A 19,853-nucleotide genomic window follows, 5' to 3' on the forward strand; every position below is an offset into this window, starting at 1 on the left:
TTCTTGGTCTCCCACATGGGTAGCAGGGGCCTAAAGCACTTGGGTCATTTCCACTGCCTTTCCAAGAGTGTAAGTTGGGAGACAGATTGGAAGCAGAGCAGCTAGGATTCAAACAAAGCACTCCTACATGGGATGCCAGCGTTGTAAGTGGCAGTTTAACCTGCTGTGCCACAATATCACTCTCAGGAGATAATTTTAAAGAATCTTATTCTGATTCCTTTAAAAAAAGTGTGAGTAGCAAGATGGTGCTAAATGAAGTACATTATATACAGGACTTGAGTCTCAGCTCTCACAGATTATGGCTGGGGACAAACTGTCACACCGTCTTCCTGGATTATTTTTTCTTTACCCTGAGACATGATGAAGATTCCACAGCAAGACCTAAGGCCCAGTCTAGTTGTAACAGTCCTTGATTCTTAATCATCACTCCCTAACATGTTTTGTTTTGTGTATTCAAATGTTCAGATTACACATTTTGAGAATGAAGTGGACTGGCCTGCTGTTTCTGCACGGGGACTCTTTCGGCTTTTGTTTTTATAGACTGTCCTTAATGACCTGCAATTGTCGCACCAGTTGCCAGCTAAGGAAAGCATCCCAGAAGGGGTGCTGTTTTCCCTCCAGAGAGAGGCTTTTTATTTATTTTTGGAAATAACAGAAAGCAGGGGGGCGGTGGGCTCGTCGGCACATGGGAAAATAAACCACGGTGAGCCACCCTGCAGAGGGTCAGAATCCACTGCAGAGTGGGGATGGTTAAGAGCAAACCCTTTGAGAAACAAAGACAGCTGTTTGCCTGCTCTTTTCTCCTGTAATTAATGGGGAGGCCTTGTATCTTTATATTAGACTCTTTAATCCAAAGGCTGCTAAATGTTTTACAAATGCTAATTAATTCAATTAAACTTCATACCACCACCTTGAGGCAAGTAATTCCCCTTCGGGACATCAGATCTTTGCTGGCCACAGTGTGGTCCACAGATTAGGTATTAGTGAGGATTAGGATAATTAGTAATAACAGTAAAACCTGGAGTTTAGGTGAAGCTCTGTAAATAAGACCTCAAGTACTTTACGAATGTCAGATATGTGTAATGAGCACTGAAGGGCTGTGATGACGAGGCAGAAACGTTGCCTTTGTGCAGGTTCCACTCCATGCTGAGGACACATGACCTTGAACGCTTCCTTGTGACCCTTTATGACTCAGTTCCTACTGCTTCCCAGTGGGGGTAATAATATGACTCACCTGCCCGCATCACAGAGATGTTGCAAGGAGTAATGTTTGTAATGTGCTGTACAGTTCTCAGATGAAAGATGGAAATTAATGCATGATGAAACATTACCACCACGTATCTTCACACCATCTGAATGGGCTATGCCAGTGCGATCGCAGCAGCTCTACTGTCCTGGCAGAGGAACTGCTACTGCCATCATTTCTATTTGACACCCAGGGGGTGAGAACGGCTCAGAGCCGCAGACCTGCTCCTGGGATAAGCAAAAGCAAGCTGAGATACTGGATCAGCAAAGAGGTAGCTAATTATTCTCTCTCTCACTTTCCTTTCTCATCTGATTTGAGGTAGAGTATTTGAGGAGAAATGAGAGACAGAATTAGAGATTGGTTGAAATAACTTTTCCTCTTGGACCATAATGTGTGCAAACCCCCTGGGCCTTAGAACTAGACTCATGGATTGGAGAGCTGCACGGTCAGTGTTCCTTGTCAACAGTGCTTGCCCTAACCGTGTCCTTTTATCTAGGTCAGCAGTTTCTGCCTTCAGGTAGCTTCCCTGGCCTAATCCCCTACTTCAACTTCATCTCTCACTCCAGTGTAATTAACATGTGTTTTAGAAAATATATTTTAGTATGGGTCTTGATTCCCAATACATTTAATTTTCCCAAGCTATACTTTATTATTCTCTGTTCTTCATCTATCTCAAGTTTTAGCATATTGAAGTTAATAGAATAAATGTTAAATGGATGAATGAATGGAATCTGTCAGCAAAATGTTGAGATTAGAATCCAGACCATGGGGCTGACACTGTATCCTAGTGGGTAAAGCCACCACCTGTGGTGCCAGCACCCATATGGGCACTGGTTCGAGTCCCAGCTGCTCCACTTCTGATCCTGCTCCCTGCTATTGTGCCTGGGTAAGCAGCAGAAGATGGCCCAAGTGCCTGTGCCTCTGCAGCTGTGTGCGAAACCCAAGAGAAGCACCTGGCCCCTGGCTTCGGATCAGGCCAGCTTAGGCTGCTGAGGCCATTTGAGGAGTGAACTAGTGGATTGAAGATCTTTCTGTCAATGTCTCTCCCTCTCTCTCTCTGTAACTCTGCCTTTAAAATAAATAAATCATGAAAAAAAAAATAGAATCCAGACCACACAAAATCTACATCTGCTATTCTCAATGCACCATACACAACCTGTGAGGCACATGTAGTACAGAATGGAGATATTGAACAGGCAAAATTACAGGAAGAGAGACTGATTTAAAGAATAAATTTTCGGGGCTGGCACTGTGGCATAGCAGGTTAAGCCACCTGCAGTGCCAGAATCCCATATGGGTGCTAATTTGAGTCCTGGCTGCTCTACTTCTAATATAGCTCTCTGTTAATGCACCTGGGAAAGCTGCAGAAGATGGCCCAAGTGCTAAGGTCCCTGCACTCCCATGGGAGACCCAGATGAAGCTCCTGGCTTCAACCTGACCCTGCCCTGGTCATTGCTGGCATTTGGGGAATGAACCAACAGAAGAAGGACATTCCACAACTCTGCCTTTCAAATAAATAAAATAAATATTTTTTAAAAAAGAACAAATTTTCCAACAGGGTCCCAAGGGAAATGGAAGATTTATCTTAGAGGGTTCCAGGAAACTCTTTACGCATACAATATTCTGTAGAAGGATAGAGTCATGTTAGCACTTTATGCATGCGATGCTTTCACAAGAGTACAGGCTGATCAGGAAAAACACATATTTATATTATCAGTACTTGTTGCATTAAGCCCAGACCCAGGTGGGCATTCAAGGCTTGCATGGAATGACCATGATCTCTGTTTCCTGACATATCTCATTTCCCTTATCATCTTGAACATGCCTCTTGCCGGCAGTGGGGGTGATGGGCTTTAAGCAAGATCCTGTGTTTCCCCTTCCAATGGTTTGTTCAGTCCAAATGTTCTTTCTTTTGGCCGCACTCCCTCTTTGGGCACCAGAGTCAGCACCATTGAATTTCTTTCTGTTTACTTTCTAGATTTTTCTCAAATGCTTCCTTCACAAAGAGGCTTTCCTGATCATGTGAGTGCTGTATTCCACACAGGGCACATTGGATGTGTCAAATAAACCTGCGGAAGCTATGGTGTTTTAGTAACCAGGATCATGGATTGGGAGAGTTGCATCGCTAAGCCCATATAGTCACTCAGTCACTTGCTGCTTTAATATAGGTGAGTTAGTTTTTCCTGCACCTGTGTTGCCTTTGCTACTGAATGGGGGTGGCCATGACAGTATCGACTGTATGCAATGCTGTGTGCAAACTGTTTAGATTCCTGCCTCTTGTGCGAAAACCCATGGTGATGTTCTCTCTGCTTTCCCACAGAATCTCACCCTGTTTCTAGATATGCGTAGACCAGCAGCACTGAGGGTGAGCCCTGCTCGTGAGTCATGCTGTCAGAGGTCAGACTTGGATGTTTCCCAGGAGAACTCCTGGGAAAAGTGAGGAAATCATCCTTATTGCAGAGTGAGTCTCAGATCTGCGGGGCTACCTTGCGGCTGATGAGTTTCCATGGACGCTTGGCCCTTCTTTTAAGATGTTTTAATGACATTGGGGACTTAGCTCCTGTTCAAGGTGCCTAAATGTTGTTAACAGCATAATTGCATTCATTTGCTGGGATAAGTTTGTGTGCAGTTTCTCCTCTAACTGCACACTCGTCTGAATCCCACAATGGGTCAGGAGTTGCCAACTGCATTTGGAAGCCAGGCCGGCAGGAAAGAGGGCAGGTATTGCCAGGTACAGCTGGTAAAATGAAGCTACCTACCCTTATCTGCCCACTTCACATAATTATACCCTCCAACCCCAGCTCTTAAGATGCAATTTGGAATCTTATTTTTCCTCCCTCTGTTAAATAAATATTTGAGTAGCCCTGCTGGCTAGGGTTATGAAATGTTCACTTATCTTTTTGAGGTATACTTTTTTATAAAAATATAAACTATTATTTCCATATAGTTCACCCTTTGAAGGTGGGCAAGTCAGTGAATTTTAGTATTTCACAAAATTGTGAAGCCATCACTGATTCCAGATCATTTTCATTATCTTCCCTAAAAGCTCCATACTCCTTGTATTTTGACTTTGGGGTAAAATGTTAATTTTATTTTTATTTATTTGGTCAGATTGCTCTAGTAATTTTTGTCAACTCGCAGAGCTACATTTTTGTAATCAATATAATGAGTTTGCTTTGCTTACATATTTTTAATTATATTTTACCATTTGCTCAAGGGTTTTTAAAGATATTTATTTATTTACTTGAAAGGCAGAGTGACAGGAGGAGGAAGAGAAACAGACAGGGGCAGATTTTTGGTCCACAGTTCACTCCCCAAATGACTGTAACAGTCAAGTATGTGCTATGCCGAAGTCGGGAGCTGGAGCTCCATCCTGGTCTCCCATGTGGGTGACAGGGGTCCAAGTATTTGGGCTATCATCTACTGCCTTCCCAGGCTAATTAGCAGGACATTGGATCAGAAGCAGAGCAGCCAGGATGCGAACCAAACTGGTTTTCCAATATGGGATGCTGGTAGCACAAGCTGCTGCTTAACCTGCTGTGCCCTCGTGCCAGGCTCTGCTCAAGGTTTTCTACACACCATCCACAACCCCCCCCCCCCACTTAGTCTTGGTTTATTAGGGTTACTCAAGTGAGGCCGGGGGCATCTGAGCCAGTAGTTATCCTTAGCTTGAAGGAGACTAGACACTGTGAGGGTGAAAATAACTATTCCTAACTGAAAGCCTCCTGTTTGCTGGGCAGTATTCCTCAGAAAACTGGGGCAGTAGAGTCTATTATTATATATATATTACATGTGAGTAGGTAGAGGTTTAGGGAGTTTATGTAACTTTCCATGTCCCCAGGAAGCTGAACTAACACCTCATAGAGCCTGCATTTGAACCTGGGACCCCAGATTCAGAGCCCATGCCCTTAATCACCACACATGGCCACCAGCTGTCCAGTCGGGTGTTTAGTCTGATGTTACCAACAGCACCGTGCCATCTGCTTGTGCGAATCTCTTGTTCTGCTGCCTCGGCAGTCCTGCCAGATGTTGCCAGATGCAAAGGGCCAGCTCCTACAGGGTGGATGGTCACTGAGCAAGGCCAGTGCAGACAAGCAGCTGGAAGGCAGGTGTCCTTCCAAGTGTGTGTGCCTCTGCATTACATCGCGACCGCTAATAGCCTTTTTTCTCTTCTGACCCAGCTCTCCTAATAACACCCCACCTTCTATCAGGCTTCAAGTCTCTACAGCAGCCCGAGGGAAGCAAACACGACTTGATTTATTCATGTAGTCCCTGTGCTCAAACAACGCTTATTGGGTAAATGTATGAATGAACAAAAAAGGAATCTTGCCTTACAGTCCCTTGAATGTTTTATTTCTAGATCTCCCTAAGAGTTTAGTTACCCACATTTCAAGAAAGGGAGACTTCCTGGAACAGCTTGGTTATACCTTTGTCTTTTCCTGTGTGTTTTTCCAAAAGGTAAGCTTAATTCCACACAGATATTAAGTGGAATGTTCTTTGTATGTACAAGAAAATGTGATTGCAAAAATCTTTTGAAGGGGATTAGAGATCCTTTGTACCTTTTGGAAGCAAAATGAATGGAGGTACTATTAAAAACCCGAGAGGGATTGGGACTTTCGTTAATCAAATAAAATCTGCAGCTCAGCCAGCCTCCCCCACCCCAATTCCTTCCTGTGGGGAAGGCAGACCTGGGAGTTCCTGCACGGGCTCCTCCCTGGAAGGGTCCTGCCCACTCGGGATTGTCCTGCTGGCTTTGCAGTCAGATGTCCGATGCTGGCAGGCACCGGGCGGGCAATGAGTTCTTTGCCTGCAAGCTGGGCACAAAAGGACCGGCATGGGAGCAGCCTCCTTTGAGACAGCTGCGTTTGTCAAGGAGCAACCAGAAATTCCTGTGAGCTGGGGATGACTAGTGGGAGGAGTTCCGTGTGCCAAGTGCTGTCATTTGCTGAGAGGAGGTGTGTGCTCCAGGAGTGTCAACCTGAAGGATCATTAACTCTTTCCGTCAGCTGGGGAGCGGCGGTGGCTGGGCGCGCTCGTCCTGGCGGTGTGTGCTCAGCGAGGCCAGGCAGCAGCCGAGCAGGAACTTTTTCATGGGGGAGCAGTTTGAGAAGGGCCAGCATGCTTTGCTCAATGAAGGAGAAGAGAATGAGATGGTAAGACCCTAGCACACTCCCCTCTTCTCATTCCCCGGGCCTCTGACAGCACACACACGCACGCACACTCACATGCACACTCACACACGCTCTTACGCACTCCTCTGTGACTTGGCTCTGCTGGTACATGGGAAAAAGTAGTGTCCAAGACATCTCCCTGTCTCAGAAATGTTACCTCTGACGGCAGACGTTTGCTAGAATGAACTTACTGTGTTCATTTTTTATCAAGAATGCTTCCTTTGAAAATCAAACAGAAGGGGCACGAAGCTCAGTACGCCCTGCTGGTTGCCTCTTGGGCCTCTTAGGTATAGCAAGTTCTGTTTGAAACCTCGAGTCCTGTCAGCCATCCCTGACGAGGGGAGTGAGGAGCAGGGTGTTCTCTGATAGCAAGGAACAGAACATCAGCAGGGAAGCTGCAGCGCACCCGGTCTTTGACCTTCTCCTCTCGCACGTCTTGTTCACCGAGTCTGTTGGACAAGGAAGAAAATACCAACAACTACCTATACACTTGTCTGTTTAATTCTGGAGTTTTTATCCGTAGTTCCTGAGCTACAAAGATGTGCCACAGAAAACTTTCTCTTGTTGACTGGCTCCCTTATTTTGGATATGTTCCCCTCTTGGGAGCTGCGGGACAATGAAAGATAACTCTTAACGCTCTTGCTGAATTTCAAGCTATATTTCTCAATCACAATGTAATCAAGAGAGAGAAGTGTACGCTTGTGCTTAATAAGGTCTTTCTGCTAATTGTGTAAGCATAGTCTTTTATGCCAGTAATGATGTAATTAAAATGTTAAAATGGGATGCTCTCATTCTATAATAGCATTTTATCTGTCTGGAATTAATATATAAATAACAAACCTGAAAGATATTTCTTAAAATGTTTTTTTTTTCTTGGTTAATTGCTTTAGCCCTGACTATTACATTCTTTGTTCTAAAACTGGTCTTTCAAGTCTAATCTACTTACCTGTTCCTATAGCAACAGCATTTTTTTTGCACCTTCAAGAGTAGATCCCTTCCTCTATCAAAGATGAAAAAATCAGAAAGAAATGAAAGGCATCTTCATTCAGGTGACTTTCTTAGCCACGTCCTTATTTCTTTCAGATTTGACTGCCAACAATTGCCATTAGGTCCTACACAAACTTCTCCAGAAATTACTTTCTGGTTCTGCGTTAGAAATTTCCCTTATTTCTTCATAGAAGTACTTTCCTTACTCTTGATATGAAGCTGGACATTTTACACTCGTCTTGAATACCTTTCACCAGAAGGCAGCTGCTCCTTCTTCCTGTGATGTGTTTTGCCCCCCCCTTATCTAGAAACACATCACTTTTCTCCTAAATAGTCATTCTGCTCTTCAACAATGCATCATTCAAACATTACTAAGAAGCATCTACTTTCTCGCAGACATTCGTGCTTCTAGAGGCACTACTGCGCCTTCCCCAGCCTCCACGTTCCAACATGGCGATTTTGTTATGGCTGAACTTTGCAGCAGCACCACCAGAGGCGAGAGGATGTCAGCCTCGCTTTGTATGCAGTCAAAGCCCTGGTAGGCTTTGCTCTGTGAGGGCCTTTGCTCTGGCCAGGGACACTGTGTTTTCTGGTGAGGAGTCACTGGGCCAGCGTTCTCAGCAGAGGTGCAGCATTAGTATGCACTCTGGAGCTCCCCAGCCTGTTCCACTTGGGGAAACCTGGCCACCTGCCTGGTGCTGTGTCTGACAGTATGTCCCTCTTTCACTCACTCCTCCATCTCTCACCCGGAGCACCACCCTTCAAATAAGTATCAATATATCTTCAACATACCCTAGGCATTCTTATACTGATTTTTAGTTTGCAAACTATTTGCTTAGCCACTAGTTAATTTAGTTTTTGCCATAAATCTGTAAGAGAGGTGTTATGAGCCCCATTTTGAAGATGTAAAAACTGATGCCCAGAGAATTTATGGAGATTAAATCAGCTGGTAAATCCAGGAGCTGAGGCTCCACATAGATTCATTTAAGTTGGCAGCTCTTTGGTCTCTGGACTTGAACATAGCCCATTGATACCTTTTTCAGTTCTTCCCAAGGGCATATTCTTTAACAGGAGAACATACTTCCTCCCTTCATTAGACAAAGCTACGCAGAACATCTGATCTCCTTAGATTCTCCAGCATCTGTTCTGTTATGCGTGAGTTGTATTTCCTGAATGCACCAATCCCTTTGGCTTCTATATTAATCCCCTTAGAAGCCAAGATTGTCTAGAAATGTGTCACCCCAGTGTTTACAATGTCTTGTTTTGTACTATAGCTTGAGTTCGTGACTTTGCAAAACTCATTCCTCTGATTACAGAAATGACTGCAAATTTTAAGAGGAGATAACATTCTAGGGTTTATCCCCCATGTTAAGGAAAGAACAGGAGTTAGTTAGTCACAGGCCAAAAGATGCCTGGGATTATCTTTCATTCTAGAATAAAAGAAACAGCAATTAAGTAGTAACTCTAGGTGAACTGAAAGTTAAGTGTGAAATGAGACAGGAGCCACAGGAAGAAAGGATTTATTGGAAATTATCTTCAGAAAAGGTGTTCGTGGAAAGACCTCAAAGAAGAGACTCCCAGAGACTGCAAGGATGCACCAGAGGCCTGGCTCTTACTGGTCTGGGGCCAGCCGCATACCCAAGCCAGCCTCAGTTTTCTAATCTGTGAAAGTGTGGAACAGTGTCCTTCCTACCCTGCCTGGCTCACGGGGCTTGTAGGAGGAGCCACTGAGTCTATCTATGTGCAAGTGTTTTGAGAAACGTAAAATCTGGAGATGTGTGAGCTGCTATTGTGTAAACACAGGTAAGAGTATTAGGGGCCTTCGCAATTAACCAACTAAATGAATACTACTCCACTTAAATGAGGCCATCTCCTTTCATTCAATAATGGCAAGAGGAATACACACTTTTATCCTCTCTAGAGACTATTTACAAGTGGAAAGGAGCTGAGTCACCTTATTGCCTTGCAGTGCTAACTTTAGGAAAACACCTGTCTAGGGACTCAAGTTTCTTTATTTGTAAAGTGAGAGTATCTCTAGGAGCTCAAATCCCTTTGACTTCTGCTATAACCTATTTTTACTTTGAAATATCTTGGGAACATTGAGTGTTCATTTCCTTATACCATGACTGAGCTATGATAGCATGGATTCATTGGTTCAAACAATGCCCTACAGAAACCAGAATCTATCTTTCTTTCTTTCTTTCTTTCTTTCTTTCTTTCTTTCTTTCTTTCTTTCTTTCTTTCTTTCTTTCTTTCTTTCTTGACAGGCAGAGTGGACAGTGAGAGAGAGAGACAGAGAGAAAGGTCTTCCTTTGCCGTTGGTTCACCCTCCAATGGCCGCCGTGGCCGGCGCGCTGCAGCCGGCACACCGTGCTGATCCGATGGCAGGGGCCAGGTACTTCTCCTGGTCTCCCATGCGGGTGCAGGGCCCAAGGACTTGGGCCATCCTCCACCGCACTCCCTGGCCACAGCAGAGAGCTGGCCTGGAAGAGGGGCAACTGGGACAGAATCCGGCGCCCCGACCGGGACTAGAACCCGGTGTGCCGGCGCTGCAAGGTGGAGGATTAGCCTAGTGAGCCGCCAAGCCAGCCAGAATCTTTCTGAGGAAGCATTTTGTAGCAAGTGAGACTTTTTTAAAAAAGAAATTTTAAATTTATTTGAAAGGCAGAGTTATAGAGAGAAAGAGAGAGACAGAAAGATCTTCCATCTGCTGGTTTACTCCCCAAATAGCTGCAATGGCCAGATCTGGGCCAGGCTGAAGCCAGGAGCCAGGAACTTCTTCCAGGTCTCCTAGGTGAATACAGAAGCCTAAACACTAGGGACATCTTCTGATGCTCTCTCAGGCACATTAGCAGGGAGCTGCTTTGGAGGTGGAGCAGCCAGGACATGAACTGACATCCATAACCTGCTATGCCATGACACCAGGCCCATGAGACTTCTTTTGAAAATAATGTTTCCTTATTTTTTGTTTGTCTTTCCTAGGTTTTAGCAAATAAGAGAAAAATAAAAAACCTTGAGTTTTTTTCTGGTTATAAATGTAACACTTATTTATTGTCAAAATATTGAATTGATAAAAAGAGACTAAAGAAGGAAGTAAATATGATACATGAGTATATACTTGGATATATATGATCAATATGCTCATATTGGTGACTTTTTTTCCCAGACTTATAAAACATATGTGAATTAAATTCACCACTTTCTAGTTATTTTGCTACATGGAGTTATATATTGCATCTGTATTATATAAATACTATATAATAGCATAGCTATACATCTCTTCCCATTATTACTCATTGATATCACATTAATAGCTTGAAATGAATATGTTGGGAGTATTTATCCTGCAGAATTCTGTAAATACTATAGCAGGACTTCCATCCTTCATCACCAGATGGCAAGTTGCTAAATATTTACCAGCACATGACTGAATATACTATTTCCCCATCATTTCTTTTTCCCCCATACATATCAAAATATAATTTGGTCATCATCTATCTTTTCACATCAGGCATCATTGCAAAACATAATCAAACCATCTCAGCATACTTTTTTTTTTTTTTAGATTTATTTATTTATTTGAAAGGTAGAGTTACAGGGAGGCAGAGGTGGAGAGAGAGAGAGATCTTCCATCCGTTGGTTTACTCCCCAAATGGCTGCAACAGCTGGAGCTGTGCCGGTCCAAAGCCAGAAGCCAGGAACTTCTTCCAGGTCTCCCATGTGGGTGCAGGGGCCCAAGGACTTGGGCCATCTTCCACTGTTTTCCCAGGCCGAAGCAGAGAGCTGGATAGGAAGTGGAGCTGCTGGAACTAGAATCAGCTCCCATATGGGATGCCTGCACTGGCTACACCACAGTGCCTGTCCCCACAACATAAATTATCTTAAAAATGCATACACATACAAATAGGTATTTTTTAAACAAAAAATGGAGTTATTCTATATGTACTTTTTTGAAGCTACCCTTTTTACTGCGTCTGAAATTGTACTGTGGATATATTTTCCTTTCGATAATTACAGTGCTGTGTAAGCGTTTCAGTGTTTTAATTTGTAGCTGGGTGAATTGTGTTGTGTTAAGTAAATCTCTCAGGTTGCACATTCATGTTGTTTCTAATTTAAGCAAATCTCCCAAATTGTACATTTCTGTTATTTCTAATTATTTTTATGTTAAACAACTTCGTATATGTATTTTCACAAATTTATCAGATTATTTCCTTGGGATAAAGACCTAGAGAAAGCATTCTGCATCAAAGGAGATGTGCACCTTAAATTTTGATTGATAGGCCGGCGCCGTGGCTCAATAGGCTAATCCTCCACCTTGCAGCGCCGGCACACCGGGTTCTAGTCCCGGTCGGGGCGCCGGATTCTGTCCCAGTTGCCCCTCTTCCAGGCCAGCTCTCTGCTATGGCCAGGGAGTGCAGTGGAGGATGGCCCAGGTGCTTGGGCCCTGCACCCCATGGGAGACCAGGAAAAGCACCTGGATCCTGGCTCCTGCCATTGGATCAGCGCGGTGCGCCGGCTGCAGCGGCGGCCATTGGAGGGTGAACCAACGGCAAAGGAAGACCTTTCTCTCTCTGACTCTCTCTCTCACTGTCCACTCTGCCTGTCAAAAATTAAAAAAAAAAAATTTTTGATTGATACATACTTCTCAATTGTGTTCTAAATGGTTGTGATTTTAACAATTTATACTCTGAGCAGAAATTCTTCCTGAGAACGTTTTCTTTCTCTATACTTGCCAACACTGAACATTCTCAATCTTTTTAGCTTCAGTTCATCTGGTATGTGAAAATGATATTTCATGATTATACTATTTTTGTGTTTCCTTGATTTGAGGTTGAATGCAATTTAATATGTGTATTTGGCATTGGTTTTTTTTTTTTTTTCCACTAGACTCTCTCAGTTTCATCACAGATGCTATCCTAATCGGTATTATGTTAAAAATTTAAACTCTCACTTTTAAGGAGTAGATTGTGACTCATTTCTCTCTGCTTTGGCATGATACATGGTGCAAAGATATAGATGACATCTAAATAGAATATTCTTGTTGTACTTGGGTGTGTATTCACAAGATGGTAGTGGGGGAACCATGAGGAAATAATATTATTTCAGTTGAGCATAAATATTTAACATATTAATTTATGCTAAATACAAGGTTGCTGAAACCTAGTAAATGTTAAAGAGAAAGAGAAATGCATTTTGAACTTCTGTGTCATTTCTGAGAAACTAGCAAGAAGTCGGTGCTGCCACCCTAAAACCACGTGATGTGGCAGCAGAGTGGTGTGTGGTCTTTGTCACACTGGAAATCCTGTTGCGCCCTCAGCACGAGTGTGGGCCATTTGTCTTCACCATTACTTTGGGCCACTTTGATGGCTAATGCTGGTCTTTTCTTCTCTAGCACCCTGAGCAGAAGCACCTCCCCCATCTCAGTAGCCACTCACTTAGTATGCTCCTTGAGCTCCTTTGAGTTGGTTGCCAATGTGAACTAGTGAGTCACAGACCTCATAGTGGAGGGATTGTGTTCAGGCTGAGACATTCTGTCAGTTGAGTGTTCAGGAAGCTGGGACACTGGCCAAATCCAATGTCTTTATTCTCGATTCATTGCTGCAGAACTCCCGTGAAGTCAGCTCATCTTTGATATAAACTCTTGAGGAGTGAGTTTGAATTGGTTCCACATGACAGGGACCCTGCTCAATTCCCCTTTCCGAGGCCTCCCCTTTCCCTTTCCCTTTCCCTCTACCTCTATTACTTAGCACAATACCTGGAACAAGCAAGGAAAATGATAGTGTAATTGCAAGTCCCATTAACCTGCAATTTGACATTCTGAGAAGAATAAGGAGAAAACAGGGTTCAAACAGGAACAGTCTAATTTAAAGAGAAAGCTAGACAATTTTATGCTATTTACTTGGAATGGTCAATAATCTCATTAATTTGTTAGTTGGCTCTTGTCTCTACCAAACATAAGCAAAGCTTATTCTGCAGTTAATTAGCCAGACTACACTATTTTTCTGTTAGGTACTTCATTCTATCCTTTCATCCATCCATGTATGAACTCAACCAATATTTAAGAAACCTCTCTGCTCTGTGCCAGGTATCCTCTGTGCTAATCCAGGAGGATTTTGAGTGAATAACAAACAGCTTCTGTTTTCAAGAAGCTCACAGTTGAGTGGGCAAGATAGGGTACATAATTTGCGGGGCCTAGTGCAACATGAAAATGAGGTGCCCCTTATTCAACAATCATTAAGAATGTCAGGATAACATTAGCAGAGCATTAAACTGAGTGTCAGCCCTTCCAGGAGTAGGGCCTGGTGTGACTGTGTAGGCTATGTGGTCAAGAAGCTGACCACACAAGTCAGGGAGCCCATGGTGCAAACATGAAAACGAGATGTAGTAAATGTCATTGTGGGAGTTGTGTGTACAGAGCTGTGTAGACAGTACAAGCACTTCAGTCCAAGAAAACTTCAAGGGAAAAGGTGACATTTAATTTATCTGGAGAAATATGTAGGGTTGTGAAGCACTTCTTGAGATCTGCAAATGAGTATGCATTTCATCCTTCCCAGAGATCCCCAAACATTGGCTATGAGATGCCGATACTAGAAACAAGTAGGGCATATAAAGAATTGATTCTTAGACACTTGTATCAGACCCACAAATTAGAATCTTTGATGGTGAAGTTAGACTTAAGCAGTTGTGATGAAAGCCTTGCTGACACAATGTGGAAGCCACCAGAATATTTGGAACAGAATGAAAGATTTGCCACGCCGTGTTACATCATCAAGTGAGGAAGTTGATTGGAGGAAGAGAGACCAGTGAGGAGGTGTTTGAAAGGGCCCAGGTGAGAGGATAATGACTAAACTATAGCCCTGTCAGAGAGGAAGATGAGTAGAGTTTGGATAGGAGAGATATTTAGAAGTTAAAATTTAAAAGTCTTCATAATCCAGGCCTGGTGCTGTGGTGTGGGAGGTTAAGCCTCCACCTGTAGCACCAGCATCCCATATGGACACTGGTTCATGTCCTGGCTGCTCCATTTCTGATCCAGCTTCTTACTAATGCACCTGGGAAAGCAGCTAAGTAAATGGAAGACTATTTGTTAAAACCTTGCCTTCAACAGTGGTCTACCTTCTCTTGGTTTTGCTGAGTTCTGAATGTTCTATTTAACTTGTTAATGGCAGAAAAATCAGCAGGGTATCCTTGAAACAAACACAATATTAGGAGGCTGGAGACAAGCATTGTGGTGTTGGCTCTGTCAGTATTTATTCTTGCCTCAATCCAAGGTCACCTCTCCTTATCTATGTATGGAGATAATAATACTGTCTTACTGGTTTGAGGCATATCTCAATGTAGATGATTTCTTGAGGTCCTTTTTCACTCCTTGAGATCATCTCTGACTTTTTTTTTTGACAGGCAGTTAGACAGTGAGAGCGAGAGAGACAAAGGTCTTCCTTTTTCCATTGGTTCACCCCCCCAAATGGCTGCCACGGCCAGTGCGCTGCAGCTGGCACGCTGCACTGATCCGAAGCCAGGAGCCAGCTGCTTCTTCCTGGTTTCCCATGCAGGTGCAGGGCCCAAGTACTTGGGCCATCCTCCACTGCCTTCCCAGACCACAGCAGAGAGCTGGCCTGGAAGAGGAGCAACTGGGACAGAATCCGGCGCCCCAACTGGGACTAGAACCCGGGGTGCTGGTGCCACAGGCAGAGGATTAGCTTAGTGAGCTGTGGCGCCGGCCAATTTCTGACTTCGTTAGGTCCTTTCCAATACACACACACACACACACAGAGGATTTTTAAATACTTAAAACAGGTTCATAAAATCCCCATGTAATACCTTAAAAATTTAAATGATACTCTTGATTTTTATGGAAGCATTGTGAGATTCTTTTTAGTCAAGGAAAGGAAAACATATATGGGGCCGGCGCAGTGGCTCAATAGGCTAATCCTCCACCTAGCGGCGCTGGCACACGGGTTTCTAGTCCCGGTCGGGGCGCCGGATTCTGGCCTAGTTGCCCCCCTTCCAAGGCCAGCTCTCTGCTGTGGCCAGGGAGTGCAGTGGAGGATGGCCCAAGTGCTTGGGCCCTGCACCCCATGGGAGACCAGAAGCACCTGGCTCCTGTCATCAGATCAGCGTGGTGCGCCAGCCACAGCATGCCAGCTGTGTCGGCCATTGGAGGGTGAACCAACGGCAAAAAGGAAGACCTTTCTCTCTCTCTCTCTCTCTCTCTCTCTCTCTCTATCCACTCTGCCTGTCAAAAAAAAAAAAAAAAAAAAAAAAAAAAGAAAAGAAAAGAAAAGATATATGGAGACCTGGTAAGAAGTGGACCTAGAAATTTCTGACAGTTGCGGTGTGAATTACTTATGAAAGAAGGAATGAGTAACTCCCTGGTGGAAGATTTACTGGTGGTGAACCTCATAGGGTCTTCAGACTCACAGAAGACAGAGACCAGGGACTTGTCCTTTATAGTGATTGGTGCTTTGGAGACCTGTTCAGAGCAGACTCATTCCTAAGTGCCAGTTTCAAGGCTCTGTGATGACTAGCCAGAGCAGTGCCACCCACCTAAATGACCCACCGCTATTTCCAAATGCCAGGCATAAAACCCTTGGTGGGTGCTTGAAACCACAGCCTGGCTAGGACTGAAGGACAGCTGGGAACACGACCTTCTCAACTCCACCCACAGCCAAAGGCTACTCTTAGGGACAAGGAACACAGCTGTGTGCTCAACACTCCTCTGAAAAAGGACAAGGAGGAAGTCCAACTGCCCTGCAAACTTTGCAGAGAAATGTTATGCACCCCAGGCAAGGACACTCTCTGATTTCAGTAGGTGCTCACTCGAGGCTCTCCTTGAGACTGTGACCACTTTAGTGTCAAGAATCTATTATTATTTGGGGATTTCAAAAGTCTGGTACTCAAGTCTGAGTCAGTACCTAGAAGATGGTTTTCTGAGGAATGATTGGTATTGTGAGGCCAGTTCCAAAACAAATGGGCCCATTTGGAATCCAGTTTGGGTAGAGAGGTTCAGAAGTTTAAACATTAGTGGTAACTTCTATCTGCTCTCTAATGGACAAATAAGGTGGATTTTCATGGCACCACTTACTGTAATCTTTGTTCTCCTTTAGCTTGGAAACAAGTGTATTAAGTATTTTTCATCCGATTCCAGGGGACAATTTCTCACTTTTCATTAGGTTTGATCCCCAAATGTCGTACTCTTGTTCTTTCCAGAGTTTATTGTGTACATTTTTTTAAAAAGACTTATTTATTTATTTGGAAGTCAGAGTTATAGATGAGAGATCTTCCATCCTCTGGTTTACTTCTCAAACCACTGCAGCAGTTGGGGTGGGGCCAGGCTGAAGCCAGGAACAAGGAACTTCTTCCAGGGGCCCACGTGCTTTGGGGCATCCTCTGCTGCTTTCCCAGGTGCATTAGCAGGGAGATGGATCAGAAATGGTGCAGCTGAGACTCTAACCAATACCCATATGGGATACTGCCTTTGCAGGTGGCAGCTTTACCCATGATGCCACAGCACTGGCCCTTCTTGCAGACTTTTTTAATCAGCAGTGTGTCTTCACCCTGGCACCTGGCCATCAGTATCCCCCTCTGCCTTTAGAACCTATCTCAAATCTGGTTCCCTTCATCAAGCCATCTGGGAACACTTTAATCACACTTTAACTTTTTTTTATCTGAGATAGGTTTGAATTTCAATGATTGTGATTTTCAGTAAGCTTTGTATAAGAGTTTTGTTTTTATTCTCTCTCAAAAGAATGTGAGTTATGATTTATGAGAACTGTGTTTTATCTCGTCTGTATCTTACTTGTCACATTGAATTTACTTGGTACATATTTGGTAAGGTGAATTGAAGATGTTTGTGCATGTATTACAAGAGTTTCTTTTCTGACTCAGGTGGGTTGTTAATTCTAGTTTTATGGAAGGCATTGAGAAACTGCATCATCTTCTCAAATCGGGCATCTAAGACACAGTCAAAACTGAACTTGTGCCCAGCCTGGTCGATGCCAAAGCTCCTACTCTTTTTCCCCCCCTTAAAGGCTTATTTATTTATTTATTTGACAGAGAGGAGGGGAAACACACACACACACACAGAAATCTTCCATTCTCTGATACACTTCCTAAATGGTCACATTGGCCATGGCTGGGCCCTGCAGGAGTCAGCAGCTTGGAACTTCAGGTGTCAGGGGCCCAAGAACTTGGGTCATCTTCCACTGCTCTCCTAGGCACATTAGCAGGGAGCCGGATTGGAAGTGGAGCACCTGGGTCTCAAACTGGTGTTCATATGGGATACCATTGTTGTAGGCGGCAGCTTAACCCTTTGTACCACAATGTGGTCTCAAAGCTCCTTCTTTTTTTTTTTTTTTTTTAAGATTTATTTATTAGGCCGGCGCCGCGGCTCACTAGGCTAATCCTCCGCCTTGCAGCGCCGGCACACCGGGTTCTAGTCCCGGCCGGGGCGCCGGATTCTGTCCCAGTTGCCCCTCTTCCAGGCCAGCTCTCTGCTGTGGCCAGGGAGTGTAGTGGAGGATGGCCCAAGTGCTTGGGCCCTGCACCCCATGGGAGACCAGGAGAAGCCCCTGGCTCCTGCCATCGGATCAGCGTGGTGCGCTGGCTGCAGCGTGCCGGCCACCGCGGCCATTGGAGGGTGAACCAACAGCAAAGGAAGACCTTTCTCTCTGTCTCTCTCTCTCTTTTTTTTTTTTTTTTTTTTTGATTTTTTTCTTTTTAAAAGATTTATTTATTTATTATTATTTATTTGTTTTTTTTTTAAACTTTTATTTAATGAATATAAATTTTCAAAGTACAGCTGAGGGATTACAATGGCTTCCCCCCCATAACGTCCCTCCCACCCGCAACCCTCCCCTTTCCCACTCCCTCTCCCCTTCCATTCACATCAAGATTCATTTTCGATTCTCTTTATATACAGAAGATCAGTTTAGCATACATTAAGTAAAGATTTCAACAGTTTGCTCCCACACAGAAACATAAAGTGAAAAATACTGTTTGAGTACTAGTTATAGCATTAAATCTCAATGTACAGCACACTAAGGACAAAGATCCTACATGAGGAGTAAGTGCACAGTGACTCGTGTTGTTGACTTAACAAATTGACACTCTTGTTTATGGCCTCAGTAATCACCCTAGGCTCTTGTCATGAGCTGCCAAGGCTGTGGAAGCCCCCTGAGTTCACTGACTCTGATCATATTTAGACAAGGCCATGGTCAAAGTGGAAGTTCTCTCCTCCCTTCAGAGAAAGGTACCTCCTTCTTTGATGTCTGTCTCTCTCTCTCACTGTCCACTCTGCCTGTCAAAAAAAAAAAAGATTTATTTATTTATTTGAAAGACAGAATTACAGAGAGGCAGGGGCTGGTGGGGGGCAGAGATCTTCCGTCTGCTGGTTCACTTCCTAGATGGCCACAAAGGCCGGAGCTGCGCCGATCTGAAGCCAGGAACCAGGAGCCAGGAGCTTCTTCTGGGTCTCCTACGCAGGTTCAGGGGCCCACAGACTTGGGCCATCTTCTACTGCTTTCCCAGGCCACAGCAGAGCAGCTGGGACTTGAACAGCACCCATATGCGATGCCAGCACTGCAGGCGGCGGCTTTACCCGCTACACCACAGCCCCGGTCTCCTAAAGCCCCTTCTCTTAGGTCTCCAAAGTCTTCCATTGTTCTGCTTTCCCTGTAGCCTATTACTATACTACTACATATGCCCAAGACAGTGGTCTTTGTTTAGCAGCTATTTTAAACTTTTGGCCCACTTTAAGCTTGTAAGAAGCTAAACACCCAGGAATCTCTTTATAGAAGTCATAGGTCCCTGATCTTTTAGGCAATGAAGTGAATAGGAACACAGGGCCGAATCAGCTCACCTGGATACCCCTTCAATATTCAGCCATATGTGCATGGTTGCATCACAGAAGTGGTCTCTTCACACTCCTGTCTGTCCCTTAGAGCTAGCCTCTGGGCTGTTCAGTGCCAGGCTGATTGTAATGGTGGAAGAGGTAATTTGTTGCCCTTGTCCAAGCTCCAGTCTTAGTATCAGGCAGTCCCCTTTGTGTCTTGGTTTCAGGGAGTGGTGCTTTGTCAATATTCCTGTTCATCCTCTCTGTGGCAGCCAAGTCTGTCTTACATCTGTAGTTGGTCCTATATAGGAGTTTCTTGCCCCTCTTATAGCTATTACATGGGTTTGATTTTAGTGTACCATCCTGATTTCAGAATGGGGAGTGGTGGAGGGGTTTTGCTCTGTCCTTCATACAGTGGATTTTTGCTTGTATCCTGGGAGAGAATTTCCTACTTTGAAATAACTGATCATTATAGCAGCAGCTGAAATAATAGAAAAAAAAGAGTCTGAAGAATGGAGAGGAAATTTGAGCCTGTCCTTGGAGCCTGTGGTTGCCCCTTCACACCTGCCAAGGGACACTCATCAAGAGTCCTTTTGTACCTCCAGTGTTTCTCATTAGC

The 19,853-nt window shown here is 44.2% G+C and overlaps 1 protein-coding gene and 1 long non-coding RNA gene across 10 annotated transcripts in view; both read left to right on the plus strand.

The window, feature by feature from the left end:
• Positions 1–3,224: 3,224 nt before the first annotated feature.
• Positions 3,225–5,709, plus strand: LOC149127035 (uncharacterized). The gene is made up of 3 exons (XR_016232475.1): positions 3,225–3,414; positions 3,567–3,707; positions 5,607–5,709. It is a non-coding gene; the product is annotated as an uncharacterized LOC149127035 (long non-coding RNA).
• Positions 5,710–6,180: 471 nt separating this feature from the next.
• ATP13A4 (ATPase 13A4) overlaps positions 6,181–19,853 on the plus strand; it is a 147,322-nt gene continuing 133,649 nt past the window's right edge. For 8 of the 9 annotated variants that reach the window (XR_016232473.1, XM_070072349.2, XM_070072350.2 and 5 more), the window contains exon 1: positions 6,191–6,399. Coding sequence is in view for 8 of the 9 variants with exons in the window: in XM_070072349.2 (XP_069928450.2) it covers positions 6,337–6,399 (63 nt within the window). In the remaining variant the exon portion in view is untranslated. Of the gene's footprint in view, positions 6,400–19,853 lie in introns of all 9 variants that reach the window. The other variant, XM_089330837.1, reaches the window with a different exon arrangement.

Source organism: Oryctolagus cuniculus, chromosome 4 (genome assembly GCF_051225735.1).
Source record: "Oryctolagus cuniculus isolate XC-2025 breed Fujian yellow rabbit chromosome 4, ASM5122573v1, whole genome shotgun sequence".
In the NCBI taxonomy this organism is placed as follows: domain Eukaryota; kingdom Metazoa; phylum Chordata; class Mammalia; order Lagomorpha; family Leporidae; genus Oryctolagus; species Oryctolagus cuniculus.